Source organism: Grampus griseus (genome assembly GCF_964374135.1).
Source record: "Grampus griseus genome assembly, chromosome: 6".
In the NCBI taxonomy this organism is placed as follows: domain Eukaryota; kingdom Metazoa; phylum Chordata; class Mammalia; order Artiodactyla; family Delphinidae; genus Grampus; species Grampus griseus.
Window position 1 is genome coordinate 20,957,853 of NC_139000.1, and position 20,919 is coordinate 20,978,771.

Here is a 20,919-nt window from a genome sequence, read left to right on the forward strand (position 1 = left end):
TAATGAAACTGAATTAAATCGTCATTTATAACAAGGAGTCTGTAGATATTTTCTGAAGTTGATAAATCAAGAAAAAAAATCAAGAAACAGAAGTATAAAAAGTTTGTGTAAAATTTTGGAAGAACTGAAAATAGAAAGACTCAAAAGAAGTTTCCTTTGAAGAGTGGGATTATGAGGTGATGAGAGCTGAGGCGAGACTGCTATTGTTCAGCAAATTTTATGGATTGCTGTGTACATGAATAACTTTGAAAAAAATGAAGAACATTGAAAAAGGCAATAAAATTATTGCTTTTTTCTAAGAAAGCAATCCTATAGTTTTAAGGCAGTACTGAAGAATCAGCCTGGTATGTGTATGATAACTGAAGTCAATAAACCACCTAAAAAAGACATGCAAAAATATAAATAAATAAAAATAAACCACCTAAGATACATCAATCAACTCAGATTTACTGTTCTCTGATCACTGTACTGATCAGTGTTCTCACCTAAAATAAAGCTTAAATCACCTTGTAGCCACAGAAGCATAATTCATCATTTTTGCCATGTTATATAAATACTTCTTCTGGGTCTAATACACCCTTGGGAACACAAGCCATTAGTTACATAAATGAGATCTAGACTGAAAGAGAGGTATTGCTGGGCCTAAACTACAGTGGATCACCTGCATACTGCCCATCCCTGCTGTGACCCAAGATGGTCAGTCAGCTCAATCTGAGAGGAGCAGGAGGAATCTGCTGCTTCTCGGAGGAAAACAGATACAGGGATGATGTCTGAAGCTAAGACTGTGGTACTCGATGACACTGACTTGTCTGTCCAGGGGTTGTACATTATTTCATCTCTTCAGACCACAAGGAATGAATACCAAGGCTAGAAAATCAAGGTCAATGCCTCCTCAATTCTGAACTCGTGCCTAGCTTCCTAGCAGTCTTAGTCAAATCCAAATTCATTGAAGAGAATTATATTCTGAGGTTCATAGCAATTTGCTCGTCTGCTACATTTGGGTGCATTCTGCATATCAGGAGGTCTCAATTATACGTATGTGAATTTTAAGTATATAAAAACGGTTCCTTACTTCAATGGTATAGTACAAAAAATGCTTCTATTCTAAAGAAAAAGAAAGTCAACTAGGAAGATTTTCTTGTAAAATATTAAGACAAATGACACTTAGGAAGTGCAAGCACTGGAAAAAATGCTGATAAAACTAATTAACTTCTCAGAAAATTATGCATTTGTACAACAGAGAGCAATTAACTTGATTTTCTACTTTTGCCTTTCAGAAAACTAGTAAACAATTATATTTTTAATTCTTAAAGATAGATCACTAGTTGTCTGCAAAAATAAGCAATATTACAATTTTAATTTTACTAGGCTCATGTTATTTTTAGATATGTAGAAAGTGTCTTGAGTAAATTATATTGTGGAAAGGGTTGCCTGTAGCCTCTGCACTTTTAATTTCCCTCTAAGAAAGACTTGCTTTCATTTATCATAGTGGTTTAATTGTTCACTTAACCACTTTTAGCCATATATCATCCTAGTCTTTATAAATATGTTATCTAAAGGCAACCAATTTAGTATTAGAAAGCCACTCACAGTTTAACAGCATCTTCGTTCAGGAAATATTTTAAACAGCTTTTTTAAAAAGTTCGGAATGTTTTGAGAGGGCTAGAGTTAAGGTGTCTCTCCCATTCAGAGTGCAGGCTGTGTGTGAGCAAGAACCATGTTTTCTGCCTTGTTCATTGGGGTATCTGCAGTACCCAGCCTGAACTTGGCCTTGGTAGGCTTCCAATGGATATTTGTTGAATAAATGGTCACGGCATGTTTCAGAACTCCTAACGGATGTTTCATCCTATATGCAGAGAATTATGACTACATTGTAGATATACGGGTCCTGAAGACCTTTCAGCATTACCTACAACAGTGCTGTGCCTTTGGACAGAGAATACGAGGGTGGCAACAGAGATCCCAAGAGGCCAAACACTCAGAAGTCATCAAGTCGAATTTCCAAATCATCTAACTCTGTTTCCTCCATACTAAATGCCTTTATTGTTGCCTCATTCGAGCATTTATTGCCATCTCCCATCTGGATTACTGCAAGTAATGGCCTATAAAACAGTTCTCAGTCCCAGTCTCTACTTCCCCACTGCTATCAGTGTGATCTTCTAAGATAACGAACTGTGTCCCTCGGCTCCCCACGTTAAGTTTGTGACATCACATGAAAAGCCTTTCACGGGTGACTCCAGCCCATCTTTCCAGCAGCAATTCTCCTAACCGCTTTGAAATCTACGCTCACACCACACTCAAACCTTTGCTTCCCTGCATACGTTCCGGCCCTAATTTAATGTCTTTGCTCATGTTGTTCCATCTACTTGAAATCCTCTTCCCTGTGTCCCAAAAGGCTGAGTCAACTGCTCCTTATGTTCCACAGCATTTTATATACCTCTTTCTATACACTTGGAGTTGGAGTTGTTGGTTTGTCTGCTGCCTTCTCTGCACAATGATATACTGGGGTCAGGGAATTTGCCATTCATCTTTGTATTTTCACTAGTCCTGTCATATGGTTGATCTTGAAATAAATGTTTGATAAACTGAAGTGCAAGTGACTTGTCCAGATGCTTAGTAGAAAAAGAGACTTAGATACGTGCTTCCTGTTTCTGATAAAGCGAATCCTTCTATTAAACCCTAGGTCTTTTTAAAAATGATTCTCAGAAAAAAATAATCACTTTAGGATATACTCTAGCAGCCTAAACTTTGGAAAAGTTATAGGCATGACCTAAAAATAAAAGAAAGGGAAGGGGAAGCAATTAGTGGTGTAGTCTCTTCCTACACCAAGACAAGCAGAGATAGGGACCAGCATGCAAAGCACCAACCCCTCCTCTCTTAGTTAACAAGCAGGAGACCACACTTCTTCCCCTGGAACTCCAAGCAAATCATCTAGTTTCTTTGTAACTCATTTCCTGTCAGTAAAATGAAGGAAACAACCTCTTCTTCATGCAACTCAAGTAGTGCTGATCCTGGAAATGAAAGTGCTATATATCCATAGATAATAGAGGACATTTTGTTTTTGTGGTTTTTATTTATTCCAACAGAAGAACTTAAAAAAAAAATTCTCCCATGACAACATCACATCATAATCATAAGGAGGAAAGCCACAGTGAAATCTGTGAGAATAATTCTCAAATTCCTTGTGCATAAACAAGTATACTGGGAGATAATGGTAGTAAAGTTTGCTCTCTTACCAAAAAACCCTCTATATTCAGTAAAAACAATAATGTCATATGCCTTCATCTCATAAATATTCCACAATCAACTTTATTTATGCTTCATGATCTATGTTTAAAAAGTAATCACATTTAGAAACATACAGAAAAGTATGCAGAATACTAAATTATGCTTACCATGAACCAGAGGGCTCTGTATGGGTTACTTTAATCCTTATATCAACCCTAGAGAATAGATACATTATCTTCTTCATTTTACAGATGATAAAGCTAAGCCAACAGAGAGGTTAAGTGACTTGCCAAAGTCACCCAGAAAATGAGTGGCAGGGCTGGGATTTGCATCCAGGCAGCTGTGTGCCCAGATTTTCACAGTTAAGCACTGTGTTTATATTGCCTCTTGTATAACATATACTCATGTTCCTGCCAGATTTAATAAATGTTAATAATGTCATATTTGTTCCATGGTTTTAAAAGAAAATATCACATAAAGAAGATGTGGTACAGATATACAATGGAATATTACTCAGCCATAAAAAGGAACTAAATTGTGCCATTTACAGAGACATGGATGGACCTAGAGACTGTCATACAGAGTGAAGTAAGTCAGAAAAAGAAAAACAAATACCATATAATATTGCTTATATGTGGAATACAGAAAAATGGTACAGATGAACTTATTTGCAAAGTAGAAACAGAGACACAGATGTAGAGAACGAACGTATGGATACCAAGGAGGGGAGGGGTCACTGGGATGAACTGGGAGATTGGGACTGACAAATATATACTACTATGTATAAAATAGATAACTAATGAGAACCTACTGTATAGACAGGGAACTCTACTCAGTGCTCTGTGGTGACCTAAATGGGAAGGAAATCCAAAAAAAGAAGGGATATATGTATACATATAGCCGATTCACTTTGCTGTACAGCAGAAACAATACAACATTGTAAAGCAATGATACTCCAATAAAAAATTTTTTAAAAATTAAAAAAATAAAATATCACAGATATTCAAGTTTCCTGTGCACCCATTCTCATCCCCCCTCTTTCCCAAAGGCAACCACTATCATGTACTGATGCATCATGGGTCCTTCCAGCCCATGTTTCATAATTGATTACTGTGGTATGTGAGAATGTAACATACAGTACATAGTAATGCCTGTTTGTTTTTTAGGTATTGTACTCTAAATATTATTCAGCAACTCCGTTTTCAAGATTTATCTACATTAATTAATGCAGATCTGCCTGATGCATATATTCCATTGAAAAATACATCACAATTTATCTACTGACAGACACTGAGGTTGTTAACTGATTTTTTTCCTTGTTATCACAAAGAAAGTTGCAATGTATACCCCTCCACATTTCTCCTTTTATAATATGAGGAAATTTCTCTAGGATAGATCCTAGAAACTTAATGCCAAGGTTATATGATATGCACATCTTTAACTTTATTAGATACTATAAATTGCTCTCCAAAGTGGTTGTACCAATTTATATTCCCACCAGCATGTTCCCCATACTTTCAACAACGTCTGGAGTAAAAATTGATAATTTTTGCCTTTCTGATGGTATCGTATTGTTGTTTTAACTTACATTCCCCTGATAACCAGTGAGGTTGAACATTTTTCATATGTTTATTAACTGTATGGGTTTCCTCTTATTAGAAGCACCTCTTCATTTCCTTTGCTCATTTCTCTACTGGATTATTTGACCTTTTCCCTACTGACTTGTGGCAGTTCTTTACATATTCTGTATATGAATATTTTTCTTTATGCACATTAAAATCATCTCATAGATTATTGCTTGTCTTTTAACTTTATGATATCCCTGTCCCAGCTAAGATTTTAAAGGCTGTCAGCATTTTCAATCTTTTCCTTTATGGTTTGTGCTTTTTTGTGTGTCTCATTTAAATAACTGTTCCCAACACCAAGGCTGTTTTGCAAGATTTCCTTCAAGCAGTTTTAAGTTTTATATTTCCATATTTAGATCTTTAAATGAGTTTTATTTTCATGTCTGATGTGACGTAAGGATCTAATTTTATTTTGTTCTACACGGATGACCAACTGTGCAATATCATTCATTGTCTGGTCCATCCTTCTCCCACTGATTTGTGATGGCTCTATTTCACATACAGTTCACATATATGTACAGGAGTGTTTCTGGGCTCCCTATTATGTTCCATGGCTCTATGTGTCTATCTTTGTTGCCAAACTATTCCATTTTAATTACTACAGCTTTATAATAAGTTACATATAATAATGTTATAAATTATATAAGGTATAGTGGGTTTTCATTACTGCCTTGGTAAAACGTTGGTGAAGACCTAAATACTTTGAAAAGACATGACGATATAGCCAATTATTTTTCTTTTCATAACAGAGTGACTGTACTTAATCTCATGTCTCCCTCCCATACTCCTTCCCCAGTATAGAAAACAAGCCTAAAAACTAATTAAAAACCACAACTTCGTCTTTTCTAAGAATTGCAAAACAGGAAGGAAGGAAGGAGGGAAGTGCCCCTCAGCCAGCGGCTGGAGACCACCATCTCCAGTTCCTTAAAAACATTTTGATCACGGGAGTTCTACTATACATGATAAAACCTAAGACAATCCCCCACCACCACTCTGAGAAGTGCCCTTTGATCAGCTGGGGAGAGAAGACCCTGTGACACTCAAGTAGGACAGTCAACAGCTGGTGATCTTCAAGTACAGAAACAATTGAGACGTGTGATACTCAGCAGAGGGGTGGAAGGTGCCTCCAAAAGCCTATTAGAAGGGGTGCTGATAGTAGTATCTGAAAGGGTTCACAGTGTTCAGTAACACGCTTAGGGATCTATAGCTTCATCAAGGTTTTGACCTGCTCTCTCTTCCTATGGACATGCAGTCCCATATCACAATGGGAGAGAGGGACCTGATTTCTTCCCTGTGCAATTAGGTGAGTGGAGTGTTGAGTGGAACAAAGTTATTGACTTTAGATGATGTTGCTAACATCAAGCAGTGAGTCCTGGAAACTCCTGGGAGCAGGTACCTAACTTTCCCCCTGGACACGTTCTCAACACTGACTACTTACCGACAGGATGACTGCATGTATACTACGCTCAAGGCATTGGGACTGAAGAGAAGGGTGCTTGGTAGCTCCATTAAATCCTCCCTCAGTATTACAAGAGAAGGGGTACAAGAATAAATTAGGTAAGCATCTAGTCCATTTACTTTCTTCTAAGAGGCCTAATGAAATGAAGCTCACTCCCTTTTACCAGATCTTACCAAACTTTCCACATTTTTACCACCCACTACTGATGTCAACTCAAGGGTGAAATTATGCAAAGAGAAAAAGAAATGGAGGGTAAAAAGGAAGGAAAGAAATAAAATATATGAGACAATATGAAATGTCAATGTGCAATTTCCTAATATCCTCCATATTTGGGCTACCTCCTGGTGATTTTGAAGGTCAATCAATCTCTCTGTCTCAGGGGATCAAACTGAGAAATAGTAAAGAAATAAAATAGATCATTTCAGGAAATAGTAGCACCATGTGAAATGACATGAGAGAAAATACACCTAAGAGAAAACTAATCATTCAAAATTAACTTTTAAGAAATACTCAACACTGTGTTAAGAAGCTCCAACTGTGTTTTCTCTCATTTTTCCAAAACTGCTCTTAAAGCCCATAGCTGAATACAAAGGTACTAAGTACCTCCTTCTCATTCCCAGTTCAGTGGAACTCCCCACAATGGACATATTTCAGCAAAAACCCCCACTGGGAAGAGAGAGAAGGTTTAGGGCAAGGAGAAGCTATCTCTACCCCTCAGCATCTTAAGAGTTGCTTACAGTTTGTATAGCAAGATAGCACACGCTACAGGGCATGTTGTATTAGTGGTTACTTACCAACGGGATATTTATTTTAGCTAAAAATATAAACCTAGTGATAAAAAGAAAATTATTTTATTTTTCATGCCACATCTAGGAGAGGTGAACACCTTTCCTGGGTTCAGAGGTTATATTCCTCCAGCTTCTTTGTTTAAAACAATGAAAGCCCAGTCTAGCTAGTTTAGGCAAGAAAAGAATTTAATAAAGGCCACACAATTTCCCACAACACCAGGAAACCAGGTTTAGAGGTGACCACGCCACAGATTTGCACTGTTGGAGACAAATCAGCCACCAAACTCCAGCTTGGGCTTCTAACAGTGGAACACTGGTCCTGCTGCCTCTAGAAATTGGACTGTATTTACCAAAAACAGATCCTTCTAGGTACTTCTTCCTTTTTTTTTTTTCGGCTGCATCGCACAGCATGTGAGATCTTTTTTTTCCTTTTTTTAAAATTTATTTTTGGCTACGCGTGGGCTTTCTCTAGTTGCGCTGAGCAGGGGCTAATCTTTGTTGTGGTGCGCAGGCTTCTCATTGCAGTGGTTTCTCTTGTGGAGCACGGGCTCCAGGCGCACAGGCTTCAGGAGTTGTGGCACGCAGGCTCTAGAGCGCAGGCTCAGTAGTTGTGGCACACGGGCTTAGTTGCTCTGCAGCATGTGGGATCTTCCCGGACCAGGGCTCGAACCCGTGTCCCCTGAATTGGCAGACAGATTCCTAACAACTGCGTCACCAGGGAAGCTCCCAGCATGTGGGATCTTAGTTCCCCCACCAGGGATCGAACTCATGCCCCCTGCATTGGAAGCATGGAGTCAACCACTGGATCTCCAGGGAAGTCCTAGGTACTTCTGATTAGAGTCTAGAGTGAGTGCATTTGACTGGCAAAGTTTCAGGTCACTAGATTGTGCCCTCACTGAAATATAAACTTGGAAAAGTGAGTTTCTGGCCTCTCCAATGGGAAAGTGCAGATATACAAAGGAGGGAATTCTCTCAAAGGGGAAGAGTATTCAAAGTCACAGTGAAGCCAGAGGGAATAACAATGTGCCCTCTAATGTGGAAACTGCATTTCCTAAATCCCTGCTTCTCAAGCTTCAGTGTGCAAACAGATCACCTGGAGATCCTGTTAAAATGCAAATTCTGATTCTGTGGGTCTGGGGTGGGACCTGAGAATCTGCATTCCTAATAAGTTCCCAGGTGAGACCGGTCCACAGACCATTTTAGTAGATGAATAGATGTTACTGCATAAAATCAGAATCTATTATACTTGACTATTCAAGAGTATTGAGCACAGTCTAATAATGGCAGCAATGATGATAACAATGAAAATATTAATAATGGTGGAAACTATTATTTACTGAATGTTTATCACATGTCATGTACTCTCTTTACTGCTTCACCTATACTTTGCATTTGGTCTCACATGTCTGTGAGACAGACATGTTATTACTTTTCAAATGAGGAAACTGAGTCTCAGAGAAATAAAATGACTTAGCTAAGGTCACAAGGCCAGTAGGAGGTAGGGCTGGGAATCAACCTAGGCATGTCTGATCCCAGACTCTGAGTGGCCAAGCTCTACTATCTCAGTGCCCAGCACTGCCTGCCATATCAATCCTCAGATGAGCACCCCTTTATGAAAACGAGGGAAATGATGGTATTAACTGAGCCTGAATTTTAATTTTGCCTCTCTTACCTTTCAGAATTTATGTTGCAGGTCTTCCTGCAGGAAGGTACAGGAAAGGATGTAGCTAAGAAAGCAAATTTAGTCTTGTTCCACCTTGTAAGAAGAGGCATATATTTCTTGTAGGATAAGGAAATATATAAAATAATGTATGCATGTATATGTATGTATACATATGCATATATATACAGACATAAAAGCATATGCTTACTTATACGTATTTCTATCCCTTATATTAGAATACTGTTCTAGTATACCTAGTCTTTGAATGACACATATAAACAACTCCTCTATCTGCCCACACAAAGAAAACTAAATGCTCAAATAAACAAACAACAGCAACAAAAACCCACCCCACACAAATTGTAGTAGGTGTCTCTGGTGTGCTACCTCTTTCAAGATTAGAATCCAGAATGTCCCTGGAAGAACACTCCCACCTGACCCCAACACTCAGCTGTGGGGTCTACTTAGGAATGGTCTCAATACAGTTCCCAGGGTATGAGCTTGATGCTTCAAGGACTAATTCGGGGGTTAGTGGGGAGGCGGTGGCACAGGCTCTGTCCACTGCTAGGCATGAATCCCAGCAGCACTTGGCAACCGCCTCGGAGACCAAGCAGGGATCAAGTATCTATAGGTGGAGCTAATACAGAGGAAGCGGAGATGAGACATGGTAAGAGAGAAACTATAGACATTGTTTGAACCCTGGATAAAAGCTCATTTGAAGATGTGTCCTTCGACTATAACGCAGTTAATTGTCTTTATACATTTATTTTAACTCAGATCTTCTGTTTCTGACAAGAGAAACCATTGTTTATTTGTGTCAACACAGACCAAATAACTAGAAGTAATACGCAACTTAATTTTTAAAACCTCACTGAACTCAATTTTACATGAGTAGGTTTCAAAAAGTATTCTATTAAATGCTTTAGACTACATCCATTTTTCTCTGAATGCATTGTTTTATAGAAAATATAATCAATTAGTAAAAATTAGAAAAAAAAGATAAAGAGATTAAAAAAAACCCAAAACTGAAAATCTAGAAATAGACCCAGTTATAAACAAAAATGAGATACATAAATAAATTCAGTGTACAATGGGAATTATTCAATAAGTGATGTTGGAACATTTGACTACCTATAAAAATAATGAAGTGAGGTTCCACCCTAAAATATATTCTGATTGTAGAGTTAAAGGTAAAAAAAGAAAGGAGACAGAAGGGGAGGAGAGGAAAAGAAAAACAAAATACAAAACAGAAGACAATATAGGAAAATATATATTTGATTCAAGACAGGAATTCCTAAGCAAAATGCCAAAGGCAGAAGAGATGATAGCTAAGTAGACAGATAGATAGATAGGTAGGTAGAGGTTGAAAAAACAGCCTTCATAAAAATTAAGAAAATCCATACCTCAAAAAATCCCATCAACAAAATTATATAGAAATTAATGGTGGACTCCCCTGGTGGCACTGTGGTTAAGAATCCACCTGCCAATGCAGGGGACACAGGTTCGAGCCCTGGTCCGGGAAGATTCCATATGCTGCAGAGCAACTAGGCTCGTGCACCACAACTACTGAGCCTGAGCTCTAGAGTCCATGCTCTGCAACAAGAGAAGCCACCGAAATGAGAAGCCCACACACTGCAACAAACAGTAGCCCCTGCTCACTGCAACTAGAGAAAAAGCCCGTGTGCAGCAATAAAGATCCAATGCAGCCAAAAAAATTAATTAATTAATAAAAAAATTAATGGTAAAGTGGGAAAATGTATTTCCAATATACATGGATATGTATTTCCAATATATATGATAGACTATGAGTTAATATTTCTAATATATAAAGAACACATATGAATCTATTAGAAAAAGATAAAGATGTAGATTCTCAAAAGAAAACACATATATTACAAATGTGAAAAGCAAAAGTTGATTGCTTGCTACAATAAAACTTCTGGGAAAAAAAGCTGACTAATAAAAGGGGTTCTCCTACACTGTTGGTGGGAATGTAAGTTGGTACAGCCACTATGGAAAACAGTATGGAGGTTCCTCAGAAAACTAAAAATAGAATGACCATATGATCCAGCAATCCCACTTCTGGTAATATATCCAGACAAAACTATAATTCAAAAAGATACATGCACCCCTACATGCACAGCAGCACTATTCACAACAGCCAAAACATGGAAACAACCTAAATGTCCATCGACAGATGAATGGATAAAGAAGATGTGGTACATAAATACAATGGAATACTACTCAGCCATAAAAAAGAACGAAATAATGCCATTCACAGCAACTAGAGATTATCATACTAAGTGAAGTAAGTCAGAAAGACAAATACCATACGATATCACTTACATGTAGAACCTAAAATATGGCACAAATGAACCTATCTACAAAACAGAAACAGACTCATAGACATAGAGAACAGATTTGTGGTTACTAAGGGGGAGGGGGGAGGAAAAGGGATGGACTGGGAGTTTGGGGTTGGTAGATGCAAACTATTACATTCAGAATGGATAAACAACAAGGTCCTAATGGATAGCACAGGGAACTATATTCAATATCCTGTGATAAAACATGATGGAAAACAATATAAAAAAAGAATGTATACATGTGTATAACTGAGTCACTTTGCTGTATAGCAGAGATTAGCACAACATTGTAAATCAACTATACTTCAAATAAACATGGGGGGTTCTTGCACAAAATCATAAAAGAAGCTGTGTGTATATTTAAGAAATATACACATAGAAACCCAACTCATGATGCAATAAAAATTTAAATTTATGACAAATGCTCCAAATTTACATAAAAATCTCAAAAATTAATGGAATTGAAACCACTGCGAGATAGTCAATAATTCTTCTAATAATGTATGTCCTCTTTACTCATGACTGTTTGCTAAGATTTGAGTTGAGCATTGTAATAGGGCTGACATGAAAATTAATAATTTTATCCACACATTGTTAACATTTGTTAACTTTGTGAGTTTAGTTCTAAACAGAAATAAGAACGGTTTTCCAATAGGGAAACAGATTTTTTTTGGCCGCACTGCGCATCTTGTGGGATCTTAGGTCCCTGACCAGGGATTGAACCTGGGGCCACAGCAGTGAAAGTACCAAGTCCTAACCACTGAACCGCCAGGGAACTGCCAGGAAATAGAATTTAAATGACATCAGTAAAACTAAACAAAGTGGAACAATTTCTCTTTGTTTCTGTCTGACTAGTCATTTGTCAAATTATTTATTTTAAAAATATTATTCAAAGGTATGCAGTATTTCTACAATGATTTGATAAAGACTTAAGGTTGCACAACATCCATTTTAAAAGTACCCGATGTTGCTTTTAGCTAGTTCTTTCAGAACCTTTCTTCTTTGCTTAGTCCTAAGTATGCTTTACATATTAAGTACTTAAGGTCCATTTGTACATATTCATTCACATACATTTGGATGTGCTGGATTCTAAATTTTTTTTAAAAAACCTATGTTTAAAATAAATTTATTCTAATATAAATAAATATGCAAATAAATAAATAAAACTTTTAGAGCACAGAGCCTAGTTTGGGCTCTACAGAACAAAGGTAAATTATAAGTTAACTTTATATATCTCTCATAAAAGAAAAGTATCAATCAGATTTTTATTTGTCCATTGATGTTTCCAGTCCAAATAGTATTTCTCTAAAGCTAATAATATCTTAGCAATATAATATCCTTCCACAGAACAATGGATCAAAACATCAGGATCATTCTTTAGGAAATTCCTATTACAGTCAGTTTGAGCCTCAATGTCTCATTTACTATACACATACTAGTGGACTAATATCCACAAGGCAGATGCAAGGAAATCTTTCAACTTACTTTTGCAGGGGTAAATTATTAGAAGGATATGCAATACAAACAATAGTTTTACTAAGCTGTTTTGCTATACTGGACCACTTTATAAAATACATTTCTGAATTCTACCCTCAAATATAAATTAAGTGAGAATGTAGAAACTCTGTCAGGCTGTCTCCTATTTTACAAAAAAAAGGGAGGAAGGGGACAAATAAATAAACCAAATTCAAAACTATTTAAGTGAAAAGGTACTACTTATACCCTATATGTATCAAGAGTTAGAGTCTTAATACAAAGACTTTCACAAGCCTAATAAAGATAATATTGTGTCTAATGATGTGAATATTGGCCAAAGACCATGTTGTGATTAAGTGATTGAATTAAAACTAGAAAGGAAGGAAGGAAGAAGGAGAGACAGCCCAGGGAATGGGACAGAATATTTACAAATCGTATTTAATAGAAGACTTACAACCAGAATCTATAAAGAACTCTTATAACTCACCAATAAAACGACAACATAACTAGAAAATGGGCAAAGGATCTGAATCGGTTTTTCTCAAAAGAAAGATATACAAATGGCCAATAAGCACATTAAAAAATATATAGTCATAAGGGTAATACAAATCAAAACTACAACAAGTTACTACTTCACACACCCAGCAGGATAATTTTTTCAATGGAAAATAACAAGTGTTGGTGAGCATACGGTGAAATAGGAATCTTTTAAAATTGTTGGTGAGATTGTAAAACAGTGAAGCTGCATTGGAACACCGTTTGGCAGCTCCTCAAACATAGAGTTACCATATGACCCAGTGATTCCACCTCTAGGTAGCTGCCCAAGTGAAATGAAAATATATGTCCACACAAAAACTTGTATATAAATGATATTAGCAGCATTATTTACCACAGCCAAAAAATGGAAACAACCTAAGTATCCATCAGCTGATAAAGGAAAAACAAAATGTGGTCTATTCATACAATGAAATAGAAAGGAAAATAACACTGATAGACGCTACCACACAGATTAACCTTAAAAAAATTATGCTAAGTACAAGAAGGCCATCACAAAAGGCCACAAAATAAGAGTCTATTTATATGAAATGTGCACAACAGGCAGATCCATAGAGACAGAAAGTAGATTAGTGGTTGACTGGGGCTGGGAGGAGAGAAAGAATTACTGCTAATGGGTATGGGGTTTCTTTCTGGGGTGATGAAAATATTTTGAAATTAGATACTAGTGATGGTTAATAATAGCCCAGATTAAATAAATACTGAATGTTAGAATTACAGAACATTTAGAATGTTAGAATTACAGATAGGGGCCTCATATAATTATTTCTTTCTCCTCTCAATCCATTCCAGTTAGGTCCATGTATTCCAGAAATGCAAGTTATCTGATTATTATAAATTTTGAGAGAAAAAATAAAATACTTCTTTGAGATATATTTGTTGCTTTTTAAAAAAACTTGTTTTAAACTGCCACACCAACTAAAATGAATAAAGTGCTAAATTGGTTCAAATAAATAATACTGAAAAAAACATCAGGTCCATTTTCAAAGTATGCCTAAACCAACATCATTTTGGCTTCAAAACAGTAACCAAGAGCATTAAAAAAAACTTTCAAAAATAACTTTACTTATAAAAATTCAGCTTAAGATCAGATACAAACCTTAAATACAGCCATGCAATATCAACAGCACAATCCTACAGCTGTCCTCTCAGCCCTGAGGTACATCGACTGGATAGATGGCCTTATTTCAGATGAATTTCCTTTACTGTATCACCTGGATGTATAGTATTTCATTATTTCTATCTTTCTGAGAATAATAAAGGCCCAAATTCTAGCAAATTGAGCCAGTGGTTTTAGGAGTGCTGACGGCGCAGAATTCTCTGATGTACGTGGATGAGGGACTCTGTCACCTCACGTGCCATACCTGGTATGCACTGTGCCGTGGCCTCAGTGGTTATGGTCGGAGCAACTGGGGGCTGCTGCTGACTGGAGCTCACTTCTGGCTCTGTGTTAACTGAGGGAGAAAGGGCCACCTCACAGGAGGAGACCTGGCTGGGCAGATGGGACAGGAACTCTTCAGAAGCAACTTGCTCATCCTGTCCAGGCAGCTGCAGGGCAGACAAAGGGATGCTGATCTGTTTGTTAGGATGGGATGTGCTCACCGGCATCTGTATGGCCACCTGCTGGCTGGTGCCATGGGCACTAGTGGGTCCTCTGTTTGGTGAAGCCAAAGATACCCTACCAGTCTTCTGGACGACTGGTCTAGACATCACAGAGGGGGATGCAGACATACCATGTGGGTCTAGCTCTGTGCTGATGGCAGATGTTACATGGGGAATCAGCTTAGCAGACCCTATACAGGAGGGACCAGCATGAGTCTGAGGCTTAGGTTTTGCCATCTGCGTCAATGAGAGGGCTGGTCCATCTACCCCTCCGGTCAGCTCTGCATTCGCCACAATATAATAATCTTCAGGAATCTCCTGTTTGATTTTCTTAATGATCACATCACTGCTGCATTCATCAATCATCTGAGCTTGGGAGCTTGAATGGAGAGAAGATGGGACTATTCCAGGCCTTTTTCGAGCAATGCTTTGAGGCCTTTGGGTTTGGGGTTCAAAGTCACTATCCTCATCTGTAACAGAAGATTCACAAACCATGTCAAACAGAGTGTTTTCATCTTCATACTCTTCAACAGCTTCATCCAGTTCAGAGGGCTCACTGCAATAAGAGAAGTCACAAGAGTCTCTGGTCCGATTACAGTCTAGCTTTGCTTTCACTGGTCTCCCAGGGTACCTTTCAACGGGGCTAGTTTGTGTCTCAGAGGGCACTCCAATTATACTGGGACTATCAGAGTTAAAACTTCTGTTATCCTGGAAACAGACCCTTTCTTGGGAGCCAGCTCTGCAAGTAGCTGTCAGTGGCCAGTGATAAGCATGGCCCGCACTACAGCCCCACATTGCTGTCAGATTCCCATGGGAACCTTCCGAAAGCAAATGTTTCAGGTTTGGAATGAGGCTGCAAATGGTCCCATGGCTGTGGGCCCAGCTGACCAATTTGGATAGATTCTCAGATGAGGTATGAAGGCAATCCTCCATGTTACAGGATCAGCAGTGTCTTTCCTAAAGGAAAATAATCAGAATAAGAAGCTATTATTACCCAAGATATTCCCATATCTCAATCACTTCAATTTCCTTAAACTATGATCATATGGCATTAAAAAAATGTACTTCAAAACTGTATCCAGTTAATATCACTGCATATGGGCAGAGACTGGAAGAGAATACAGGAAAAAAAGTAAAAACAATCGATGGTTTATGGCTATGGGACTTGAGAAACTTTTTGTTAATTTCCTTTATTGTTATAATGTCTACATAAGAAAAAAAAGTAAAAGAAAAAAAAAAAGAAACAAGCAATAAAAAAGAGGTGAGCTTTTTCATAGTACATTTTACTTCCAAAGTCACACAGACAGAGGTTCAGTCAGCCCTGTAATAATAAAATGTGTGTATTATTTGTATTAACCAGGAGGATGAACTTCTAACTTCACCTTCTGCTACCATAAACTTCATTACTAGAGGCAGGGCCACCAAAGGCTTAGATCCATTCTAGGATGGATGTCACAGAAGGGAAATCTGCTGGGCACCAGAAAACAAATGACACTACTGGGAGTCCAAGAAGAGAATGAGGGGCTGTATCTGGGAAGTGGGGAAGAAAAGTTTTTAACAGAGATGGGAAAACAGTCTGGGAGGGGAGCCACTAGAGGCCCCTGCTGGGGTCAGGGGCACAGGCAGGCTGTAGACCAGAAGCAAGGATGGGTAGGCCGGGTGCCAGCACCCTAACCAAATCTTAGGAGCAGGCTCCCCACCTCCTTGCTGTCTGAAATTTCTGAGACATTGCCTTTATCTCACAATTTAGAGGTAAAAACATGCGTCTGGTGTATTTCACCATCTGAGGTTCCTAAACACCCAAGTTGGTATATAATCAACTACCACAGAGGAATGAAGCATTCCTTATTGGGAAGAGGTCAAAAAGAATACTTGTTATGGGTCCTTGACTGGGTAAGAGTGAGGACAACATGATGAGCAAAAAGAGTAAAGAGGCACGTGGAGTCCACATGTGATTAGAAAGATTTAATAAGGCTCTGTCAAAAGGGACATCCTGGGAAGAACTAGGGAGGAAGGAACAAGGATCTTTTTTTTTTTGAATTTTTGAATTTTATTATTTTTTTATACACCAGGTTGTTATTAATTATCCATTTTATACATATTAGTGTATACATGTCAATCCCAATCTCCCAGTTCATCACACCACCACCACTACCACCCCCCGCCACTTTCCCCCCTTGGTGTCCATACATTTGTTCTCTATATTTGTATCTCTATTTCTGCCCTGCAAACCAGTTCATCTGTACCATTCTTGTAGAGGAACAAAGATCTTGATGTGTGTTCCCTGGTCATCTGCAGCTGTGGGTGACAAAAGGTACCTCGCTGGAAGTGGGTTCTGCACTAAGGTGCCAAGGTCCAACTGCAATGCCATGTGACCATGCAAAAGGGCGCATAAGAGCCTCCATTCTCTGCCCTGCCTCCATGGTACATCAACAGTAGTGTCTGGTCAATTCAAACCCTTTAACATGTTTTGTAACATGTGTGATATGGCCTCTGTGATACGGCCACGGCTATAGTCAACATCCCGACCCTCATTTTCTGCTACTACTATGGCCTTTTCCCATATTTCCTGTCTCCTCTCTAAACAGTTTCTCACCCCCACTGGGCCTCTAAAAACTCATTCTTTGGCTTGATATGTAGCCTTCCTCTTTCTTCACCTGGAAAACCCCTTCAAGACTGACCACCTCCTGTTGATGTCTTTCTAGATACTCTTTCAGTCTCAGAGATTTTAGATTTTCTTCCTGTACTTCCATTATCTCAAGAAACTTGGCCTTTGCTGTACTGTTATCAATGGACATTCTTACCCATTTCCCAGACTTGACTGAGGATTACCTGAGGACTGGGACTATGATATAATTTTTCATTCATCAATGAGGACCTACTTAGGGATACAGAAGTTAATAAGATATGGTCCTGCTCTTGAGACCATATAATCTATTGCTGGTGCTGAATAAATGAATGAAGAGTGAATGAATGAATTTATAAATGCTGGCAGCACCATCAACACTAACAAAGTAAACATATAAGACCCTCAAATAAGAAACAAGAAATTTCCTCCTAAGACTTTTATTGTAATCATTCAAGGGATTAGAGGCTTTTCTCCCCAGTGATGTAACCAAAACACGGCTGTCTTGTGTATGTAGCAGAGTAATACATGAACAACCAGATTTTATGAAGCAGCACAACAAATCAGAAGGACAGGGACTAGTGTGGGAGTCAAGAACTTTAAATTTTCATCCTGGAGCTCCTGTCTGTGGCCTCAGACAAGCCACTAATTATCTCTAAGCTTAAAATGACAGGACTATAATCTTTATGTTTCCTTCGTACTCTAGCAATTTAGGAACTTACTTCATTTATATTCCTTTCATATAACTTTAAAGTAGAAATGCAGAAAAACAGAAAGACTGGGTGGGGGGTGTTGATGTTTGTTTGTGTGTGTGTTGTCTGCGCCGCACGGCTTGCGGGATCTTAGTTCCCCAACCAGCGACCGAACCTGAGCCCTCGGCAGTGAAAGCACAGAGTCCTAACCACTGGTCCACCAAGGAATTCCCTGATGTTTGTTTTTTGAGCTTTCTTAACATATCTGTTTAGTTGGTATGGCAGAGACTGCTGTTTGCCTACCCAGTATCCACTGTCTCTTATTCATTACAGAGTCCCAATCTATTGGGGCAGCAATATGCTCACCTAAAACATATTTCCCAGCTTCCTTTGAAATGGGAAATCTTATGACACCATTCTGGCCAATAATATGTAAACGGAAGTCACTGGGTGGGGCTTCTGCAAAAGCTCTTTGAAGCACAGACTTGTCCCAGTTTTCGCCTTTTTCCCTTTGTCCTTCCCTTTCTTCCTGCCTGGAATAAGGATATGATGGCTGGGCCTGCAGAGGCCATCTTAGGAGCATGAAATAAGGACTTAAGGATGGGAGAGAATAGCCAGAGGAGCTTGCTGACATCATGGAGCCACTGCATCAGCTCTGAACTGCCTAAGATTCCTTGTTACTTAAGGGAAAGATAATCCCATGATCTTGCTTAAGCCACTGTTGTTGAACTATTTGATTACACACAGCTGAACTCAACTACTAACTGATACACAAAAAATAATACATTCACCTCTGGTTTTTGAAACCTCAGAGCAGAATCCTTCATCTTCTTTGCACTATACTCTAGGTTTCTCAGACTGGATTCCACAAATAAATCTTGGGAGGTCTATAATTTTATGGCATAATGTTTATAATTGTTTTCATTTTTATCATAATAAAAATACAGTTAATATAAGCATATTATGAATTATCTAAATCTTATATCTAAGTATCACCTTGTAATTTTAGTTTCCCTTTGCCTTTGTATCTATACTCATATTAGTGTCCACAATCAACTAAAGTAACATCACTCAACTTCCAATTTGTTGGGAAACTTTTTCATGTTGTACTCTTCCTAGCAGATATAAATACAAAACTACTCTTCGGCATTAATAATTTTCAAATGAAAAGTATTATGATTTGACATCATGAAAATGGCATATGTAATGTGAAGCAAAATACCTCTTTAAATGTCGTAGGCTAACGAGAAAAGAAATAAATGATATATGCTCACAGAAAAAATCATATACATTATGGCACAATATTTGAATGAAGTCATTGTAACAGTTCAAACTGTAAAAAATGTGGCAGAATCAAAACACAAAATTGTATAAGCCTGAGGAAGTCAAAAGTACTTATTGTCCAGGTAAAAGCTACTATACAGTAGTAAAATAGTAACTTTGCTGAAGACCCGCAGCCAGAAAAAATTATAATTAAAATAAAAGACAAAGTGGATAAAACTTTAAATTTTGTTAAAAGCTTATCCACTTAATTCTATAATAATCACCAACCTCTAAGAATCAACAGGTAGTAATCATAAGTCACTTTTATTACATTATGGAACTTACTAGCAATCTCATGAAGAGGCTCTTAAACTTTTCTTGAGTACCATAAAATGAAAATATTTTTCCAGTATTACTATTAATATAATTCAACCAGGCAACCAATGTTAACTGGTAGCTTTGAGAGCATAATTAGCTAATATTTAAGGTACTTAAATGGATTGAGACTAAGCTGACAAGGAATAGCTATCAATATACTGCAATATATTCAAAGTTTAATACAAAACAGAACCAACCATAAGACAATCAAGGTACTTTCAAACTGCTGAGAATAAGTACAGCTAACCCTTGAACAATATGGGTTTGAACTGCGCAGATGTACTTAAACAGTGATATTTTTCAATAGTAAATAGTACACTACTACACAGTCAGTGGTTGGTTGAACCCTGGATACAGAGGGCCTACTATAAATTATACACAGATTAACTTGGAGTTGTTCAAGGATCAACTGTAGTTTCTAGGATCTACTAATTTCCTTCAGCAGTCTGATGATAAGCTCTATGCTGAAAAATAATGTTTCTTCTACATTTTCAAGAATAGAAAAATGACTTCAGATAGGATTTTCCCATATTTTCTATGAGCAATGATTGGATTAGACACTAAGCTTTACAGAATTATCATGGGATATGTCATTAAAAATTGGCCAAGGAGGCCTGCCTAGTAGGTTAAGTATGAGATTTGATTATCCTAAATCAGCAAACAAAGCTATAAAGTTATCATCACCACACTGTTAACTTAGGCAAGCAGATATTCTATCATTAGTATTTATATTGTTAAAGTCAAAATCAGAAACATTAGAATCAGACTTTCTACCATTAAACCTAACATTAGGTTTCAGAACAACATAAAACTATTATTATATCTAACATTCACTGAACAATTACTGATTGCCAGGTACTACTCTAGGACTTGACATATCAATAATCCTAATTATATCAACAATCCTAATAAATTAGATAACTTATTATCCTCATTTTACTTGGACAAAGTAATGGTAGAGCCAAAATTTGAACTTCAGTCTTAACTCCAGAGTCCACACTGTTAATTAACATACTATACTGCCTCCAGCATTATAATAGTAGAAAGATACTGTCTCAAGTCTGGTTCTCTTATCATATTAATGTTGTTAATCTGAACTTATGGTGTTGTAATTTTACTTTAGTTGAATTTGTACGTCTGTTTTTTTTCTTTTTGCGGTATGCGAGCCTCTCACTGTTGTGGCCTCTCCTGTTGCGGAGCA

General features: G+C 37.7%; 1 protein-coding gene across 2 annotated transcripts in view; it reads right to left on the reverse strand.

The window, feature by feature from the left end:
• KIAA1958 overlaps positions 1–15,692 on the reverse strand; it is a gene marked incomplete at both ends in the record, with an annotated part of 80,263 nt that extends 64,571 nt beyond the window's left edge. For both annotated transcript variants that reach the window (XM_082656683.1, XM_082656682.1), the window contains one exon: positions 14,522–15,692. In XM_082656683.1, coding sequence (XP_082512809.1) covers positions 14,522–15,692 — 1,171 coding nt within the window. The remainder of the gene's footprint in view (positions 1–14,521) is intronic.
• Positions 15,693–20,919: the final 5,227 nt, after the last annotated feature.